The sequence below is a fragment of the Diplotaxodon limnothrissa genome, linkage group LG3 (assembly GCF_057381915.1).
Source record: "Diplotaxodon limnothrissa isolate DT_005_m linkage group LG3, D_limnothrissa_male_GT1.1, whole genome shotgun sequence".
NCBI lineage: Eukaryota > Metazoa > Chordata > Actinopteri > Cichliformes > Cichlidae > Diplotaxodon > Diplotaxodon limnothrissa.
The window spans coordinates 34,685,206-34,703,041 of NC_140598.1; the positions used below are offsets into that span (position 1 = coordinate 34,685,206).

The window sequence follows — 17,836 nt, forward strand, 5'->3', positions numbered from 1 at the left end:
ATTATACTGCAAACTTGCAAAAAAGCAGCATATGCATCAAAATAAACTATTTCCAGCAGTGCAATATGAGTCCTAAGCATCCCAGAAATGACACAGAAAGTCATAAAGTCAAAGATAACTTTTAAAAACACCAGTATAGGCCCTGTGGCCCTGATGGTAAAAAAAAAAACTACAAATCCGCGGAAATGACGTCACTTCCGGTTTCGGGCAGGTAATGGCGGACATGCAAAAGTTCGCGCTGACGTCTATTCCAACGTAGGAAGTGTTATGAACAGCTGATCGGATCGGCAAAGCGTGTTTCTGGAATATTATGTTTTTGTTGCTGCAAGTGCTTTTTATGCAGTTTTTGCAAAGCTTTATGTGGAAGGAAACTGTGACCTAGGACAAGCTGATGGCATAAGATGTAAGTACAACTCCTCCGATTTCATATGCAAAAAAAATTATTGCGCTAGCTCACGTGGTTGCAGTGCTACCGGGATTTAAAAATAGCTACGCAAAACAGAGCGTGCCCGCTACGACTGGCTTTAAAGGGTTAATACTAATCAGAATATAATCAACTATAAGTTTAACCAGGGGAAATTCTAGGTTTAATTCAATTCAGTTTTATTTATATAGCTCCAAATCACAAAAACAGTTGCCTCAAGACGCTTTATATTGTAAGGTAGGCCCTACAATAATACATACATACATTACTATCACCATTTTGACCCCCTTTGGCAACAGTGTTGACCACATGGTCAAGTGGCTTTGATCTCATCAGAGTTTATGTTCCTTGGCCTTCCTTCACTCTGCAGGTGGGGGAGAGATATAGGAGAGGTGGAGAATGAAGTTAACCTGGGTGTCTATTGTCTTGTGTAGTCTGGGAGATGATTGGGTGATGGGGTGGGTACAGTTTCCTCTGTCGTGGGGTCGGATGGGGTGCCACGAGTTCTGTGGGGCTTGGTGGATTCCAGAGAGCGTGGGTGCCTACTAGGGTCAGCGGGGGAGCTGGCCCCAGGGAGGGGCTACCTGCCCCCACCTTCCTTCCCTTCCCATCCCCAACTGCCTCCTTCTTCCCACTCCACCTTACCAACCCATACATGCAGGGCCTTGGGGTGCAGGTGTGTTAACCGGGTGCAGGGGAGGCATTCCCCCCTCTGTCCCCTTCTAGCCACCAGTGCCTTAATTTTATTCCACAACATAGACATCCACATTCATCACACTCGCATAACACACACATATAGGGCCTTGGGGGTGGGGAGGAAGGTCGGTGTATTCAACCTCACCTCTGGTGCTGGTGCCCACCTCTCAATTTTAAATGCATGTCGACATTAAGGGTTCTCGGGAGGGGCCATGCTGAGACCTGGTGCTCTCTGTCAGAAAGCACCATGCCCTCCCGTGTTTTAAATGCACTTTAGAACAGCACGCAGCAACACCACATATGAGCAGGTGGATGGGGTCTTTACACTCCCCCGTTCTCTGGGGGGCCTCCCTGCTGCTACGGGACCTGGGACAGCCTGCCTGTCTCCACCCCAGGGAAAGGGTAACATCCCCTAGGCCAGGGGTGTCAAACTCAAATACACAGTGGGCCAAAATTCAAAATGGAACAAAGTCGCGGGCTAACATTAATATTTATTGAAAAAAAAAAAATCTTCCTCCAGATATAAGAATGAATCTTTTCTTATGGACTCAAACAAGTTTAGCTGAAAAACTGAATATGGAACAAGCAAAGCTTAATACTAAACAACATATATATTAGCTGTATAATACCAGTAGGCCAGCTCTAATAGTAATTTGGTATGGCTTTGCGGGCCAAATGTAATTAGGCTGCGGGCCAAATTTGGCCCGCGGGCCAGAGTTTGACACCTATGCCCTAGGCCTAGGGTCAGCCCTGGCCCAGTGGGCCTCTGGTGCACTGGACACTGTACACACACTCACACTCCCCAAACATGTGCTGAGTATTTGTATATGTGTGCATGAGGGTGGGAATGCATGTTTGTGTCTGTGTGTGCCTGTTTGTCTGTGTCTATATGTCAGGTCAGGTCTTAGACTCCAACTCTCTGAGAACACCTCAGACCCTCCCAGGTATGGGGGCCTATCTCCCCTCATCACACTCTCTGCCAGTGCTGATGCCCTCAGACGTCGGTGTGTTGGTGGCTCATTCCCAGGTGCCTGTGGCTTGGTCGGGCCCCTGGCTGGGGGGGGTCTTATGGTGGCTCACAGGACAAGGCCACATTTCTGTCCTGAGTGATGACAAAGGCCTTCCATTATGGTCTTTGTCACCACAAGTCTGGCAGGCTGACAGAGATGGACAGTAACGTTACAAGTAACACGTTACCTTAATCCGATTACTTTTTTCAAGTAACAACTAATGTAAGGGATTACGGTTGCAAAAGAAGTAATTAGATTACTATTACTTTCCCGTAAGCACGCTACATTACTGCATTACTAAACCATCTTGATTTTGTTTGTGAGTGTCTCATGACAATGACATAAGCACGTGCGACACCCGTGGCAGCAACAGCCGTGTGTAGATCAACAATGGATAATATGGAGTGCGGGAGAGAGTATGACCATGCAGCGATTAAAGAGTGGACGTAATTACATTACTTTCATTTTTAGTCCGTAAAAAGTGACAAAAACATTAGTGTCTGCTGTACACTCTGTGTGAGAAGAAAACTTCTTTCTACAGCGAAAAATTTAATTTGAAATCTGAGCAAGCACCTATCAAGCCACCGGGGGAATGTGAAATTCACAGAGAAACCCCCAGATCCCCTCGCTGACACGTCCGCTGAGCACCAGGAAAACCTCCACCGGCCCCACTCCTGCTAAACCGGTGAAAATAGATTTAAGAGCGACAGGACTTAGTGCTGCTGAATCTTTGATTTTATGTATTTTTTGCTGTGTTTTACTTGCATTTATTTGAAAGAGTGAGTGTAAACACAAAAATATTGGAATATGCAGAAAATAGGTTTAAATGTTAAACAAATTTCTTCAAGTCAAGGACAGTTGCATATGATTTAATGTTTGATGAATGCAATGTCCATATAATTAAAAGATTAAACATAATAAAACAAGTTTTAAAAAGAGGCTTTCCATTTGATTCAATTTTATATGATGGATTATGCAGAAAAAATAGAATTGGGCTGAAAGGTCTATTGCTTTATTACGTATTCAGGTTGTGTATCATGTTTTTAAAATTAACTAAGTAATTATTTACTTTTTAAAATTTGTAATCAGCAAAGTAACAGGATTACATTTTGGAGGAAGTAATCAGTAATTAGTTACTAATTACTTTTTTAAACTAACTTGACCAACACTGATTATCACAAACTCTATAACATGATAGTAGAAAATAAATTCCACCTTATCAGACTATCATTAAGCCCCTTGAATTTTATAAGGTTCAGTGTTCAATTGATCAGTAAAAACGAGCAATAATATATGTACTGAAGAGTGTAAAATGGCTGACTAACAGCAGAGGGCAGAGGAACTAACAAAAAGTGAAGGGAGAGGAAAACAGCCATTAAGATAAGATAAGATAAAACCCTATTAATCCCTCGGGTGGGTTCCTCTGGGAAATTCGGTTTCCAATAGCACAGCACCGACAGAAGTTACAGAATGTGAGCAGAATATTATATATATACACATATATAAATACAGAGACATATATAAATAAAATATACAAAGGGGATAAATAGAATAAATAGGAATAAAAATAAAAATACAAGTGAATTGCACATTTCAAGTATTGAAGTCTATTGCACCATTGACTATTAACAAAAGGTATTGTACAGTGAAGTGAAGAGGCACTACAGCTTAGTTGTTCCCCCCTCCTTTGTCCTCCTGTTTCCCCTCCCTCTCCCCTCCAGAGAGGAGTTAAACAGTCTGATGGCGTGTGGGACAAAGGAGTTTTTAAGTCTGTTGGTTCTTGTCTTTGGGAGAAGCAACCTGTCACTGAACAGACTCTTCTGGTTGTTAATGGCCGTGTGCAGAGGATGCCCAGCATTGTCCATAATGTCCAGCAGTTTCTTTAATGTCCTTTTCTCTGCCACTGTCACCAGAGTGTCCAGCTTCATGCCGACCACAGAGCTAGCCCTCCTGATCAGTTTCTCCAGCCTGGATGAGTCCTTCTTTGCTGTGCTGCTCCCCCAGCACACCACAGCATAGAAAAGTACTCCAGCAACCACTGACTGGTAAAACATCCTCAGGAGCTTCCTGCAGATGTTAAAAGACCTCAGCCTCCTGAGGAAGTACAGTCGGCTTTGGGCTTTTTTATACAGGTGCTCTATGTTACATGACAAGTCCAGTTTGTTGTCCACCCACAGCCCGAGGTACTTGTACTTGTTGACCACCTCCACCTCCTCCCCCTCTATCTGAACTGGCAGTGGACCTACTCTGGACCTCCCGAAGTCCACAACCAGTTCCTTGGTCTTTGAGGTGTTGAGTTGCAGGTGGTTTGTGTGACTCCATGTGACGAAGTTCCTCACCAGACTTCTGTACTCCTCTTCCTGATTATCCCAGATACACCCCATGATGTCGTCTGCAAACTTCTGAATATGGCATAATTCAGAGTTGTAGCAGAAGTCAGAGGTGTACAGGGTGAAGAGAAGAGGGGACAGCACAGTTCCCTGTGGTGCTCATGTGCTGCTGACCGCTGTCAGTGAGGTAGTCGGAGATCCAAGCGACTAGGCAGGGGTCCACCTCCATCCTGTTCAGATTTTCCTGGAGCGTACAGGGCCGGATGGTATTAAAGGCAAGAAACAGGATCCTGACCGTGTCTTTTCCCTTGTCCAGGTGTGAGTGGGCTCTATGTAGGAGGTACAGGATGGCATCCTGCACTCCGACATCTGCCTTGTATGCGAACTGTAGTGGGACCTGGGCACGTTGTACCTGTGGTCGGAGGAGGTTGAGGAAGAGACGCTCTAGAGCCTTCATAAGATATGACGTCAGTGCCTCGGAAGTCATTCAGCTCATTGGGCCAGGTCCTTTTGGGGACCGGGACGATGCAGCCTTCTTCTTCATATTGAGGACAGCTTTGACTTCCTGTGTTACTGAATGTATGAAGATTAGTTCTGGAAAGTTTTTATCTTGGATTTAATCCTCTAAATAATCTGTTGCCACCATTAGTCCAAGTATCTTTGTTTCAAAATCCTTGAGTTGGAATTCTAAAAATAAATCAGAATCAGAATCAGAATCAGAATGGGTTTATTGCCAGATGTTGAGGTTTACAACATTAGGAAATTGCTGCGGTGCTTCAGTGCAAACAATAAGAATTAAAGTGCTATGTAGAAAGAAAGATATGTGCATGAGATATACATGAGATATATACATGAGAATAAGAATTATGAGTGCTACGTAGAAAGATATATACATGAGTGCAGGTGGTGATCAGTGCCAGACATGAAATGATGCAGTGACACAGCGTAGGGTCATGTGTTAGTGGCAGGGACAGTCATGTGGTTATTGTTCATGTGTCCAACAGCAGAGGGGAAGAAACTGTTCTTGTGGCAAGAGGTTCTGGTGCGAATGGACCGGAGCCTCCTGCCTGAGGGGAGCAGGTCAAACAGACTGTGTCCAGGGTGAGAAGGGTCAGCTGATATCCGGGCTGCACGCCGCAGTGTCCTGGAGGTGTACAGGTCCTGCAGAGATGGGAGTCTGCAGCCAATCACCTTCTCAGCAGAGCGCACAACACGCTGCAGTCTCTGTTTGTCCCTGATAGTGGCTCCAGCGTACCACACGGTGATGGAGGAGGTGAGGATGGACTCGATGATTGCAGTGTAGAATTGCATCATCGTCCGTGTTGGCAGGTTGAATTTCTTCAGCTGCCTCAGGAAGTACATCCTCTGCTGGGCTTTCTTGATGACGGAGGTGATGGTGGGCTCCCACTTCAGGTCCTGGGTGATGGTGAACAAAGAAAACAAAGAAAAATTACAGTAATTAATTATTTAATTAATTAAAAAAAAATTTTTCACAAAAAATAGCTAGAAAATGGATCATATATGTGACATCATTAGCATCATATCACTAATATATATTCCATCTAACAAGTTACACCATAAACATCAGAAATAAATTAAACAGGAAGAGGAAGTCCCAACCTAGATTCTGTCTTTGTTGTATTTCAGTCTGATGCTCCCACAGTCAACAGCAAGACATTATGGCGTTTGCAGCTTTCAGCATCCAACTTTGTAAGTACCGATTCAACCAGTCAGTCATTGATTAGCAATCACATATGTCTGATGCACAAAATTCCATTTGTCTCTTCAGTCACTGATGTTTTAGTGATGATGGCCATACAAACTGGCCACAGTAACCTTGCTGGTGAGTAAGAAACAGTTTATTCCTGATATAAACTTAAAGTTTTAATGCCAACTACCGTTAAAAGTGTTTGAAGCTCTGAAACTGTAGTCTTTAATGGTCTGCATTTTTAACATTAGCAGATCCTGCCTAGAAAGTAATGTCACTGCTCACTGTCTAACAAAATTTGCACTTTTATTTTTTGTTTGCAATGCCAACATATTATGTTGTTTGTTTTGAGAAAAGAAAATTGATTTGATTGCTTTCCTTCTTCATATCTCTCTCTCAGGTGCAGTTGTCGCTCGCTTTGTTCCAGACAGGCTTCAGTTCTTTGAATACGAGTCTGTCTCTGTACATTGTGAGAAAGATAACAACACCACTGAATGGAGAGTGAAGTGGAAATCCCATAAAATAAGGAACACTTCCCACACATCAACATCACCCTGTACAATTTATCCCATCTATGAAAGACACAGTGGAGAATACTGGTGTGAAAATGAAGATGGAAAACGAAGTGAGATTGTGAACATTTCTGTCACTGGTATGTTGAGTGATTGTTATTGATAGATATACATGTGTGTGTGTGTGTGTTAATTCAGCTTTACTGGTGTTCACTGACAATATATGGCAACCTTTCTTTAAAATATCTCCTCATAATAGGACAATCAGGATGAATATGAAGCACATTATTTATACTCAACAATACACTAATATTCAATGTGATCTGCTAACAAGAGAAACAAAATTAGGTGAAGGGTACAGAGTAAAACGCATTAACCAGCAGAGTCTACAATACATGGCTGGACCTGCCTTAGTTGTTTTAGCACTTTTCATAATAATGTAATTTTCCATAGTCAGATGTTTACAAAAACATGTAAAAAATAATAAAATGTATTGGATCATTTCTCAGCTGGTTTTGTAATCTTGGAAAGTCCAACCATCCCTGTGAAGGAGGGAAATGAGGTGACCCTTAACTGTAAAAACAAGAAAACTCAGTCAGAACACATCACTGACTTCTACAAAGATGGTTTATCTCTTGCGACCCGGTATCAAAGCAGCATGACCATCAAAAATGTCTCCAAGTCTGATGAAGGACTCTACAAGTGCAGCATTGATGGAGCTGGAGAATCACCTGAGAGCTGGCTAGCTGTTATAAAACAAAGCAAAGGTGATTTAGATTATATATACATATATAACAGGATATATATATGAGTGTGTGTGTATACCTATTTTCTTTGTTTTCATTTGTCTTTCTCTCTTTCTTAAATTACTTCATGTCTAATGCAGCCAGCACCTTTCCAACGCCTCACAAAGAAACTGATCTTTCACAAAGTCAATTCCATAAAAAAGACATTCTGCTGTGGACTGTTATCTGTGCTTTATCAGTAGCTCTGTTGTTGCTGGTGGTGGGCCTACTTCTTCATAAGAGGCACACAGGTATAGAAATACATTGTAAATTCACTTAATTTTTCCAGTAAAGTTGTCATAATTAGCATATTATTTTAATGATAAGCTAATTTTTCTCCTAATTTTAATAGATCAACACAACATTAGCAGGAATTTCTTCTCATGTATCAGCTGCTAACTTTGATTATTATATATCATTACATTAACTTTCACTTATCCTCTATCCTATGACTGCTCTTTCTCTCAGTATCAGCTTGTTTTTCATCAGTACGACGTTCACACTCACGAGAAGACAGTAACGGTGAGAAACTGCATCCTTGTTCAGTGGAATGTGTATAATAAAATTATACAATAATACAATATAATGCAATTTGAACATGTGACAAAATTAGATTCATATATAACTTGATTTGAGTTTAATGTTATTTTATTATCAATAATAATCATCTTGTTAAGCTGCATTTTCTCTTATTTTGACAGCTTTGAATGCCTACAATTACATAGTACCCTAAGAAGGGAACTCTTGCATATTCAAACCTGTAGAAAAAGACAGAAGTGTAAATGAGAGGTGCATTTAAGATAGTCTCATCACAAGAGGAAAATTCAAATAAATAAATGAATTCATGACATTCAATCTGCCATACAAAACTGATCCTCATGCTATGCACATGTACAGTGTTATGGGTCAGAATTTGGCACTTTTCATTAATATATTTTTAGCATTTTTAAATCCTCATAATTTATTAAGTGTGGAAGCTTATATTCTTTTGGTGGCATTTTTATTGTTTGACCCTAAAGTCCTTACACTTATTTGTCAAGCTTTCCTCAGTCAGGGAATACATGGAAAAAACAATAACAAAAATATATGCAGTTAACAAATACTGAGATTGTGAACAGAAGGTTTTAAACTATTTCTATATCAAAATCATTTGGTAATTTAATAACAACAAACATGTTTGAGTAGTATGACTGGAAGCATCACAGATTAGTCAGCTGGCAATAGTTAGGGTAATCAAAATGCCATATTTGTATTAAAAGGTTTAACCCTTTACAGCCGATCGGAGCGGGCACGCTCTGTTTTGCGTAACTATTTTTAAATCCCGGTAGCTCTGCAACCAAGTAAGCTAGCGCAATATTTTTTTTTGCATATGAAACTGGAGGAGTTGTACTTACATCTTATGCCATCAGCTTGTCCTAGGTCACAGTTTCCTTCCACATATAGCTTTGCAAAAACTGCATAAAAATCACTTGCAGCAACAAAAACATGATATTCCAGAAACACGCTTCGCCGATCCATCAGCTGTTTGTAACACTTCCTACGTCCATCAACGCGAACTATCACATGACCGCATGACCTGCCCGAAACCGGAAGTGACGTCATTTTGCGGAAATGTAGTTTTTTACGATCGGGGCCTTATGAGCCTATATTGTGTTTTACTTGTTATGTGTTTTAAAAAGTTATGTTTGACTTTATGACTTTCTGTGTCGTTTCTGGGATGCTTAAGACTCATATTGCACTGCTGGAAATAGTTTATTTTGATGCATATGCTGTTATTTTGCAAATTTGCACTATAATATTTATTTTCGTTTTTCCTGCAGTATATAAAAATTGGTGTATTTCAAAAATAAAACTATGAAGACACTCAAAATAAATTTCCTGTGGTGGGAAACTAGTTTGTGAAACTTTTTTGTATTTACAGTTTTGAGGGATAAGCCTCTTAAATTTCTCTAACTAGAAATATATGTTAAAAAAACAAAAACGATTTTCAATTTTTTTGTAGTTTATTGCACTTTTTTGCAATTTATGTAATTACTATGCACCTAATGCAGACATATTATTAAAGTTTGGGCTATAATGGTTGTATTGATGTATAGCAACTTGAAATGCTCCCAAAAATGGCTCCACAGCATGTAAAAATATAATATAAGCTCTGGCGAACTTGGTTCTATGGTAGGTCTTAAAGGGTTAATGACTTTATGGACATCCAGGCAGTTTATTGTCTACCTAACTTTCCAGTGCTGGTATGTAACACTATAACCCAAACTTCAGACATGCCTTCTGACTCCCGACCCCCCCCCCCCCCCCCCTTTTTTTTTTTTTACCTTTCAGTCCTGCAAGACAACAACATCATTGACCCACATCAAGTGACATATAGTGTGGTCAGAAAACAAAGGAAAAAGAAAGGTAAAGTTTTTATTTGTCCTTTATACTTTGTTTTAAAGAATTAAATACATACAAAAACAACAGCATGTGACAAAGTGTCTTAGTGCTCAGGTTTTGACTTATATTTGTTGATAGATGAAGATGATCCAGATGATGTCCTGTATGCCACTGTTAAAAGCCACTGGAAGAAAAAAGGTACACACACACACAAATACATATATATATAGTGATCAGTATGAATTATGTTTTGTACAAAAAAAATAATCTAATATACATGTTTTACCAATGGAAAGAAGAAAAAGAATTTCCAATCTGTTCTGTTCATCCTGATGTAGCATTTTCAGTAAAAACACTGAACATGAAAAAATGTACACGATCAAATAAAGTTTCTGATATTTCTTTACCTGGACGATTGAACATGCATCAAGAAAAAAAGTAGTTTCTTGATAATTCAACAGATACCTTTGTTTCCAACACAGAACCAAAACTGTCCAGAGCAAACATGACTCCATGCTGTCGAGAAAAGACTGTCATCTATTCTTCCGTCAAGGATGTTCAGCGTCATACATAGATCATTTGCTGGACCTATAGTAAATTGTTATCTAAGGTTAGATGTGAAATAAGAAAAACAGATAAACAAAAAACAAAACGATGATCATTACTGTTGTTATTCTTAGCTTAAAAAATGAAAAATCAGCCTTACCTGTTATTGAAAGTATTATCCCATAAAGCCCTCCAAATGGCACATTAAAGTTCTTTAAAGTGTGTTAGAAATTGATTTCATCTGAGAAAGGATCTCTTTCTCCAGTCATTGTAATTTGCAACAATGAAGCATCAATAAAGGAAAAAAAAATCAAATACTGAGGTATTGTTTCTTTTGCTTTTTGGTTTTTTTTTTGTTAGCAGTCATTATAGTGCAAGGTTTTATTGAACACTGGTGCCACAGGACAGTGTTTGGAATGGACTGAAATGAACTTTACTGACATTTCATTTCTAACCTATTCATATTCATTCCTCAAAGATCAGGATTTCAGGAAGCACAAAAAGTACAGAAACCACTTGCAAAGCCAAAGATATTTCGGTACCAAAAAAGCATCAATCAAGTTCTACTATCATTTCCTCAATTTCAAACAATTATGTCTTCTTTCTAAAAAAAAAAAAAAAATCATATTCACAGTAAGTTGCAGTGGTAAAGAGTAACCTCCGCCTTTTGTTACACATCATACAAATGCAAACTTACTACTTACAGTATTGGTGGTTATGCTTTTTCCCAACACAGTTTCAAAGTATGTGAGTTAGTGGGAGAGTTGAACTAAACTGAAGACCCCCCCTCACATACATGATGTCACTATATTAGTCTCTTTCTCAGTCACATTAGTGTCAGTTAAACTGCTCTTTCCTGCTCGATTTGTCAGCACATCTGAAGATGCTGTGCATATGACCACAGTTGCTACATCTTTTTATATAAATTCATTGTGGTTAGCTACTAACATAACAGTGCACTGTTTTTTGTGTTCCTATTTAACATATTCAACCACTGACATCTTTTATAACACACTCTGCTAAATGCAGCAGTGTATTTCTGAAACCCACACACTCAAATTAAGTTCAACCCAACTGACACATGAACGACTTAATTTATTGAAATTTAAGGGTTAACGATGGCTCTGTGCTTCTCCCTAATGAGCCACTGTGGGAAGTTTTGCATACATATATAAGAAAGACATAAAAGCATGCATGATTTTGAGTGGTGTGTACAGATACAGAAACAAATTTAGATGCAGTTTATGGGATGCAGAGTCTGGTCAGACAATTTTTTGGGCCATCATGTCACTCCAGAAATTTTAGATTGGTTGATTTTCTTTGACAACTGTGATACAAGACCGAGTTGTATGTGAGACTTCAGCACAGCAGCAGCAGCAGCAGCAGCAGCAAGCAGGCTCACCGAGGGCCCTCACGCTCACTTTCCGCACGTGTGTGGCAGAATTTAGAAAACACATTGTTGGAAATTATAAGTCTATGTCATAATGGCTGTTTATTTGTGTTTTTGTGTTTGTCGGTTTGTTTTTATATTTTTATTTTGCAAGCAGGTTCTCCCTGTGCAGCAAGCAGCAGGTGCACCTCACAAGTGGAGGGCACCTTTACTTCTCGCAAATGGGCAATAGAAAAAAATGATTGGTGATTGTTTGAAATGATTGGCCATCCCCAAAATATGCTGGCATGATGTCGGGGCAGCATGAGTACAAGCAACTTTTTTTTGTCGATGCCTGTGATGCCGCCCTGGGCAAAGACCCATGTCGCCCATATCAAAAACGGCCACTGCTCCGATGAAACACACAAGTAGACAGTTTCAGAATGAATGAATGTCTTGCAAAAGGATCAATAATGTTACGAAATGAACTACATAAATTGACTTACTAATTTTCTTACCTGTTGTATGCCACAACAGTCATCTTACTGTCAGGGGCGGTCCTGGCCTGTCTGGTGCCCTAGGTAAACCTCCCTCTGCCGCCCCTAACACACCCTGACACACCCCAACACACACACACATAAAACATATTAAGGATAGTACAGTAACATATATTATTATGAAAACTGCTGCCGGAACCATACTGAAATTAACCAGATAAATATTTTATATACTGAGAGAGAGAGTACGCAAAAACAAACAGCCATTATAATTCATCATACATTGAGAATAGCAGACAAATCAAATTAATTAGCCAATTAATGGCTAATTAATATCATGCTGAACACAGTCCAAAAGATTCAGTAACCCACATCAGTGTCTACTGTCTGTCTACTGTTTACTATCATAGCCAAGTGGCTAACAAAGGTAAACAGAAGTTTTCCCAATCCCTACTAATGAATTTTATCTTGTTTCAGGATCCATAATACCTCCCATTATCAACAGACACATCTGCTTACCCGTATGTTTTGCTTGTTTCTCCTCCTCTTTTCTATGTTTTTTTCTAAACTGAGGGACCTGGTGACCTTTGACCTTTTCTTGTCCACCTTCCATCAGTAATTTTGCACTTCAGTGTCAACACACAACCACACAACATAGACTATTAGACTAATTGACCTACACCTTGTATAGAGTTTTTTTTCTGGGTTTTCAAACAACCCAGTTAACATAATTAATATATAATGGGCTTGAATTGACAACATTATGAATTAAATGTGCTCTATTTGGAAGCAGCCCGCCCCCTCCCCTTTCAACAGGCTGTGTGTGAGCAGCAGCAGCAAGCAGACGCACCGAGGGCCCTCGAGCTCACTTTTTCATGTATATGTGTGTGATAGAATTTAGAAAACACATCGGGGCAAATTATAAGTCTTCAGTTTTTGTGTTTGTTGTAGGGCTGTCAACGTTAACGCATTAATGCCGTCATCATGATTAACGCCATTAAAATTTTTAACGCAATCAACCCATCTGGAGCGCAGAATGGACAAACTTTTCTGCCTGAAATGCGTTGACAGAGACATTTTAGGGATTTTGAGTCATTCGCTCTAAAATGATTAATTGCATTAAAGTTTTTAATTGCGTTAATCATGATGACAGCGCCTAGTTTGTTGGTTTGAGCTGATTATTAGATGCCACTCCAGCCAGACAGAGTATCCTCGTCACCCATATCAAAAACCGCTACTGCTTACTGTAACGTAAGTAAACCGAATGGGTAAAGTACTCGAATAAAATACTTGAACTCTGCCCAGCTGTAGTGAGATAAAGTGTGTCCACTTTATGGGTCCATATCTAGCCACTTCCATAACACCCACATGCAGTTAACTTTAATATATAATGTTCAATAGACCACCACATCTTGATGACAAATGTATATTATAAACCTTACACATAGCCCCACCAATAGATATGTCAAGACTTGAGAAAATGGTGGCTTAGTCCCTCATCAAGTATACAAATGACATCCAAACAAAGAAAGACAAAAAACTTGATTGGACTTTGATTGCATGAGCGATTGTTTTTCTGTGTGTGTTTTCTAAACTATGCCTTTTTAAATTGACCAAGTAAATAAGATTTGTGTTTAATTACAACCCAGCTCTTAAATATGTGACACAGAAGGCTGTTTCTTCAATCGAGTCAGAAAGAAGTATGGAAGGGGTACAGGAGGCTGGCCCTGTGATCCACATTTCTTATTAAATTCTAAATAAAAAAAAAATAAAAAAAATATGGTGATAGACTGAGAATATAGCTGACTTACAGTAGAGAGCAGTGTAGCTCTTAATTTACCATATTTAAATCAGCCACATTGGAGGGTTTTTGAGCATGAACTGGCTTTTTTCATCCATGCCATTGCATTCAAGTCAGGAATTTCAAAGTCAAAATTCAAAGTCAAAGTCTTTATTGTCAAAAACCATATGTATAGCTCAGACACAGGAATTTAAAATTCAACTAAAATTAAAATACTCCACTGGCCCTCAGTGTACACTAAACAACTTAAAGATAAAAAGATGCAAATAAAAATATATAATGGCTTTGAATGGCCTAAGAAAAACAAACTGAAGACTTTGAAGTGTCCTAGTAAGAGGTGTTTTGGATCATTGTCCTGTCGCTGAACCCAAGTGTGCTTCAGCCTGAAGGTCACGAACAGATGGCCCGACATTTTCCTTTAGGATGTTTTGGTAGACAGCAGAATTCATGGCTCCATTTACCACAGCAAGTCTTCCAGGTCCTGAGGCAGCAAAACAGCGCCATACCATCACACTACCACCATGTTTTACTGCTGGTATGATGTTCATTTTCTGAAATGCTGTTAGTTCTATGCCAGATGTAATGAGACTCAAAGCTTTTGTCTTGTCAACCAACAGAGGATTTTCACAAAAGTCTTGTGGGTCATCAACATGTTTTCTGGCAAATATAAGACGAGCCTTCGTGTTATTTTTGGTCAGCAGTGGTTTTCACCTTGAACTCTCCCTCGGATGCCATTTTTGCCTGGTTTCTTTCTTACTGTTGAATCATGAACACTGACTGTAACTGAGACATGTAAGGCTTCTTTAATGTTGTCTTGTTAAGGTTGGGGTAATTTTGGTGGAGCTCCTGGGAAGCTCCACCAAAATTACTCGAGCCTTAGAAATGTCTTTGTAACCCTTTTCATGCTGATAGATATCAGTGACTTTGTTTCTCAGGTGTTTCTTTAGGTCCTGGCATGATGTGTTGCTTTTTGAGATCTTGCCTGTGATCTAGCTTCATTTTGTCAGACAGGTTGTATTTAAGCGATTTCTAGATTCAACAGGGCAGCCAGTAATCAGTGTGTTTAGTGAAACTGAACTCTAAACTGAGCTTTCCAAACAATGTTGTTAATCACAGTTTATTCATGATTTCACAAGAGAGGCAATGGCTTTTTCACATGGGACCAGGTAGGTTTATATATATATAATTTTTCTCCTTTAATCAGTGAAATCGTTATTTAAAAACTGCCTTTTGTATTTACTCGGGTTATCTTTGTCTGATAAAAAAATGTGTTTGATGATCTGAAAAATGTTAGTCTGACAAATATGCAAAACACTAGGAAATCAGGAAGAGGGCAAACACTTTTTCACACCACCGTATTAGCTGTATTATGGAAAAGACATCCAGAGACCAAAAATGTAATTATGTCCGTATTATTTTAGTATGGCAGACCATTGTAGCTCCCTATTGAAAATACCTTGATCCCTATTAGTATAAAAAAAATAGCAGTCTGAATTTACTGAAGGTCATCACATATGTTGTTCCACACAATGTAAAGTATTCTCAGTGAGTAGTTTAAAAGTAATCTTGATCATTAAACATATACTTAACCTTACTCAACCTTTTTATTGTGTTTCGAAACTCTGCGGTTGCACATCTTCAGTTTATTTCTAGCTTCAGAGCAGCTCAACATTGAGGGATATTTCTAGAACAGCTTCATGCATGCTAATGTTTCAAACCCAGAAATAAGAGGAGCAGGTAGAAAACTTCTCAGCAACAGTGTTACGTTTATGATTCGGATCTTCAGAGTCACCAGCAAGACAACATGGAACTTACAGGCGTCTGCGTTAGACTGGGTGAGTACTTTGCCATAATTATATTTACAAAACAAAGTCGGTGCTGTCTAACCACCCATCATTCCTAACTGCAAAGAATATGTTGCATTTAACAGATCACACTTTATCAATAAGTGGGTTATGTGCTGTATAAAATGAGTCTTAATGGTTTATCTGTTGGCTTGTGTTATCTCACCAGTGATGAATGTGTTGGTTCTGCTGGTTGCACACACTCGGGAGAGTTCATTTGGTCATTTGAAGTATGGTAAGATGCAAGGGAGAAAAATTTTAAAACAGGAAATCATGACAAAAGGCTAATGTGTTTCCTCGTCCATATCCCTCAGGTGTAGCTTTTCCTCGTATTTCTCCAAACAGACTGCAGTTTTTTGAATATGAATCCATCACTTTAAACTGTGAGTTTGATGGCTCATCTGTGTGGAAAGTGATGAGGGACGTCCAAGAAGCAGTTCCAACAAACATTTCCAACTGGGTAACATCAGCTGGGTCAAGCACCATTAACCCTGCACTTTCATCAGATAGCGGGAGATACTGGTGTGAAAATGAAGGAGGACTAAAAAGCAGCATTATCAACATGAGTGTGACCGGTACGGAGAAAAAATATTGTCATGTGCAATCCCATTATACACTGAAAAATAAACAAGTGTTCTAGTCATTTGAAATGATATTTACTTTAAATGGTAATTCATAAAGTCTGCAAGTGCCTTAGAATATTCAGTCACATTCAAAGAGGAAGAGAAAATTTATTTACAAAAACATTTTCAAGCTGGCCGCTATAGAGCATTAGCAACTCATAGATGAAATACTGCTGATAACTAATGTCATTAATGATTCTCTGTTAATATCAGTAACTGGTTGTTTTGTTTGTGGTGTTTTTTGATTCAATTTCACATTTGATGCAATTTCTTCAGCTGGTTCTGTGATCTTAGAGAGTCCTGTTCTGCCTGTGATGGAGGGAGACAGTGTGACTCTGCGCTGTATAAAGAAGAAAAGCTCAGCTGAACTTGTGGCTGAATTTTATAAGTATGGGCTTTTATTCAAAACCAGCTATAAAGGACACATTACCATCCGCAATGTTTCAAAATCTGATGAAGGACTTTACAGGTGTACTCTCTCTGGATTGGGAGAATCACCACAGAGCTGGCTGGCTATCCAAAAACATGTGTTTGGAGGTATAAACTCATAATAATGCAACATTATACTATACTGCTCAGAATCTTATTAAGATCTGCAGTGTTTCTGATCTTGGTTAACTTATATGGAATTTTCATTTAATTATCTGCAATAATAATATATGGTTAAAAATGCAGCATACTTAATTATATCAGGCCAATCACAAAGTCTCTGCACTGGTTTTATAGTTCAGTGTTAGTATGTTTTATGGCCCTACTATGATTAAATTCACAGATACACTTTCTAAGCAAGCTTGTTAGTATTAGCTTAAATTCATGGCATTAGAAAGTCAGAGACGTCATCATTTTGAACTCTCCATTTATGCTACATGTCCACGGCTCAAAAGCTAAAAATGGGCTCTCAAAATTAAAGAACTAATTATCATAGTGGCCTAAATCAGTTTTCCATGCCATTTATTCTTTGGAGTGAAACTGTAAGTTCATCATCTTAGAAAATATGACCTTCACTTAAAGCTTGTTCTTGAGATGAGTAAATACAGTAAGTGATGACATGTAAAGGACGATATAAACTCCAGCTGTGGTTGTTTATAGACTGAGGTTACAGTGAGCGTGACTCTAACTCTGCACAGGAAGAGGAAACTCTCAAATACTTCAGCTGTATTTCAGCCTGATGCTCAGTCAACTGGACAACATGGCAGTCACAACTCTGTGCTTCAGGATGAGTAAGTGTCTAGTCTCAGGTTTCTGTATGAGTTTATATGACCAGTAGATAATTTTTGAGGAAAAACATCAAGAGTTTTTTTTTTTGTTT

General features: G+C 39.1%; 1 protein-coding gene across 1 annotated transcript; it reads left to right on the plus strand.

The window, feature by feature from the left end:
• The first annotated feature begins 6,269 nt into the window (after positions 1-6,269).
• Positions 6,270-17,078, plus strand: LOC146635516 (high affinity immunoglobulin gamma Fc receptor I-like). The gene is made up of 4 exons (XM_085350157.1): positions 6,270-6,303; positions 6,569-6,820; positions 7,190-7,447; positions 16,804-17,078. Exons 1-4 carry the CDS (start codon positions 6,270-6,272, stop codon positions 17,076-17,078), a joined length of 819 nt encoding a protein of 272 aa, XP_085206283.1.
• Positions 17,079-17,836: the final 758 nt, after the last annotated feature.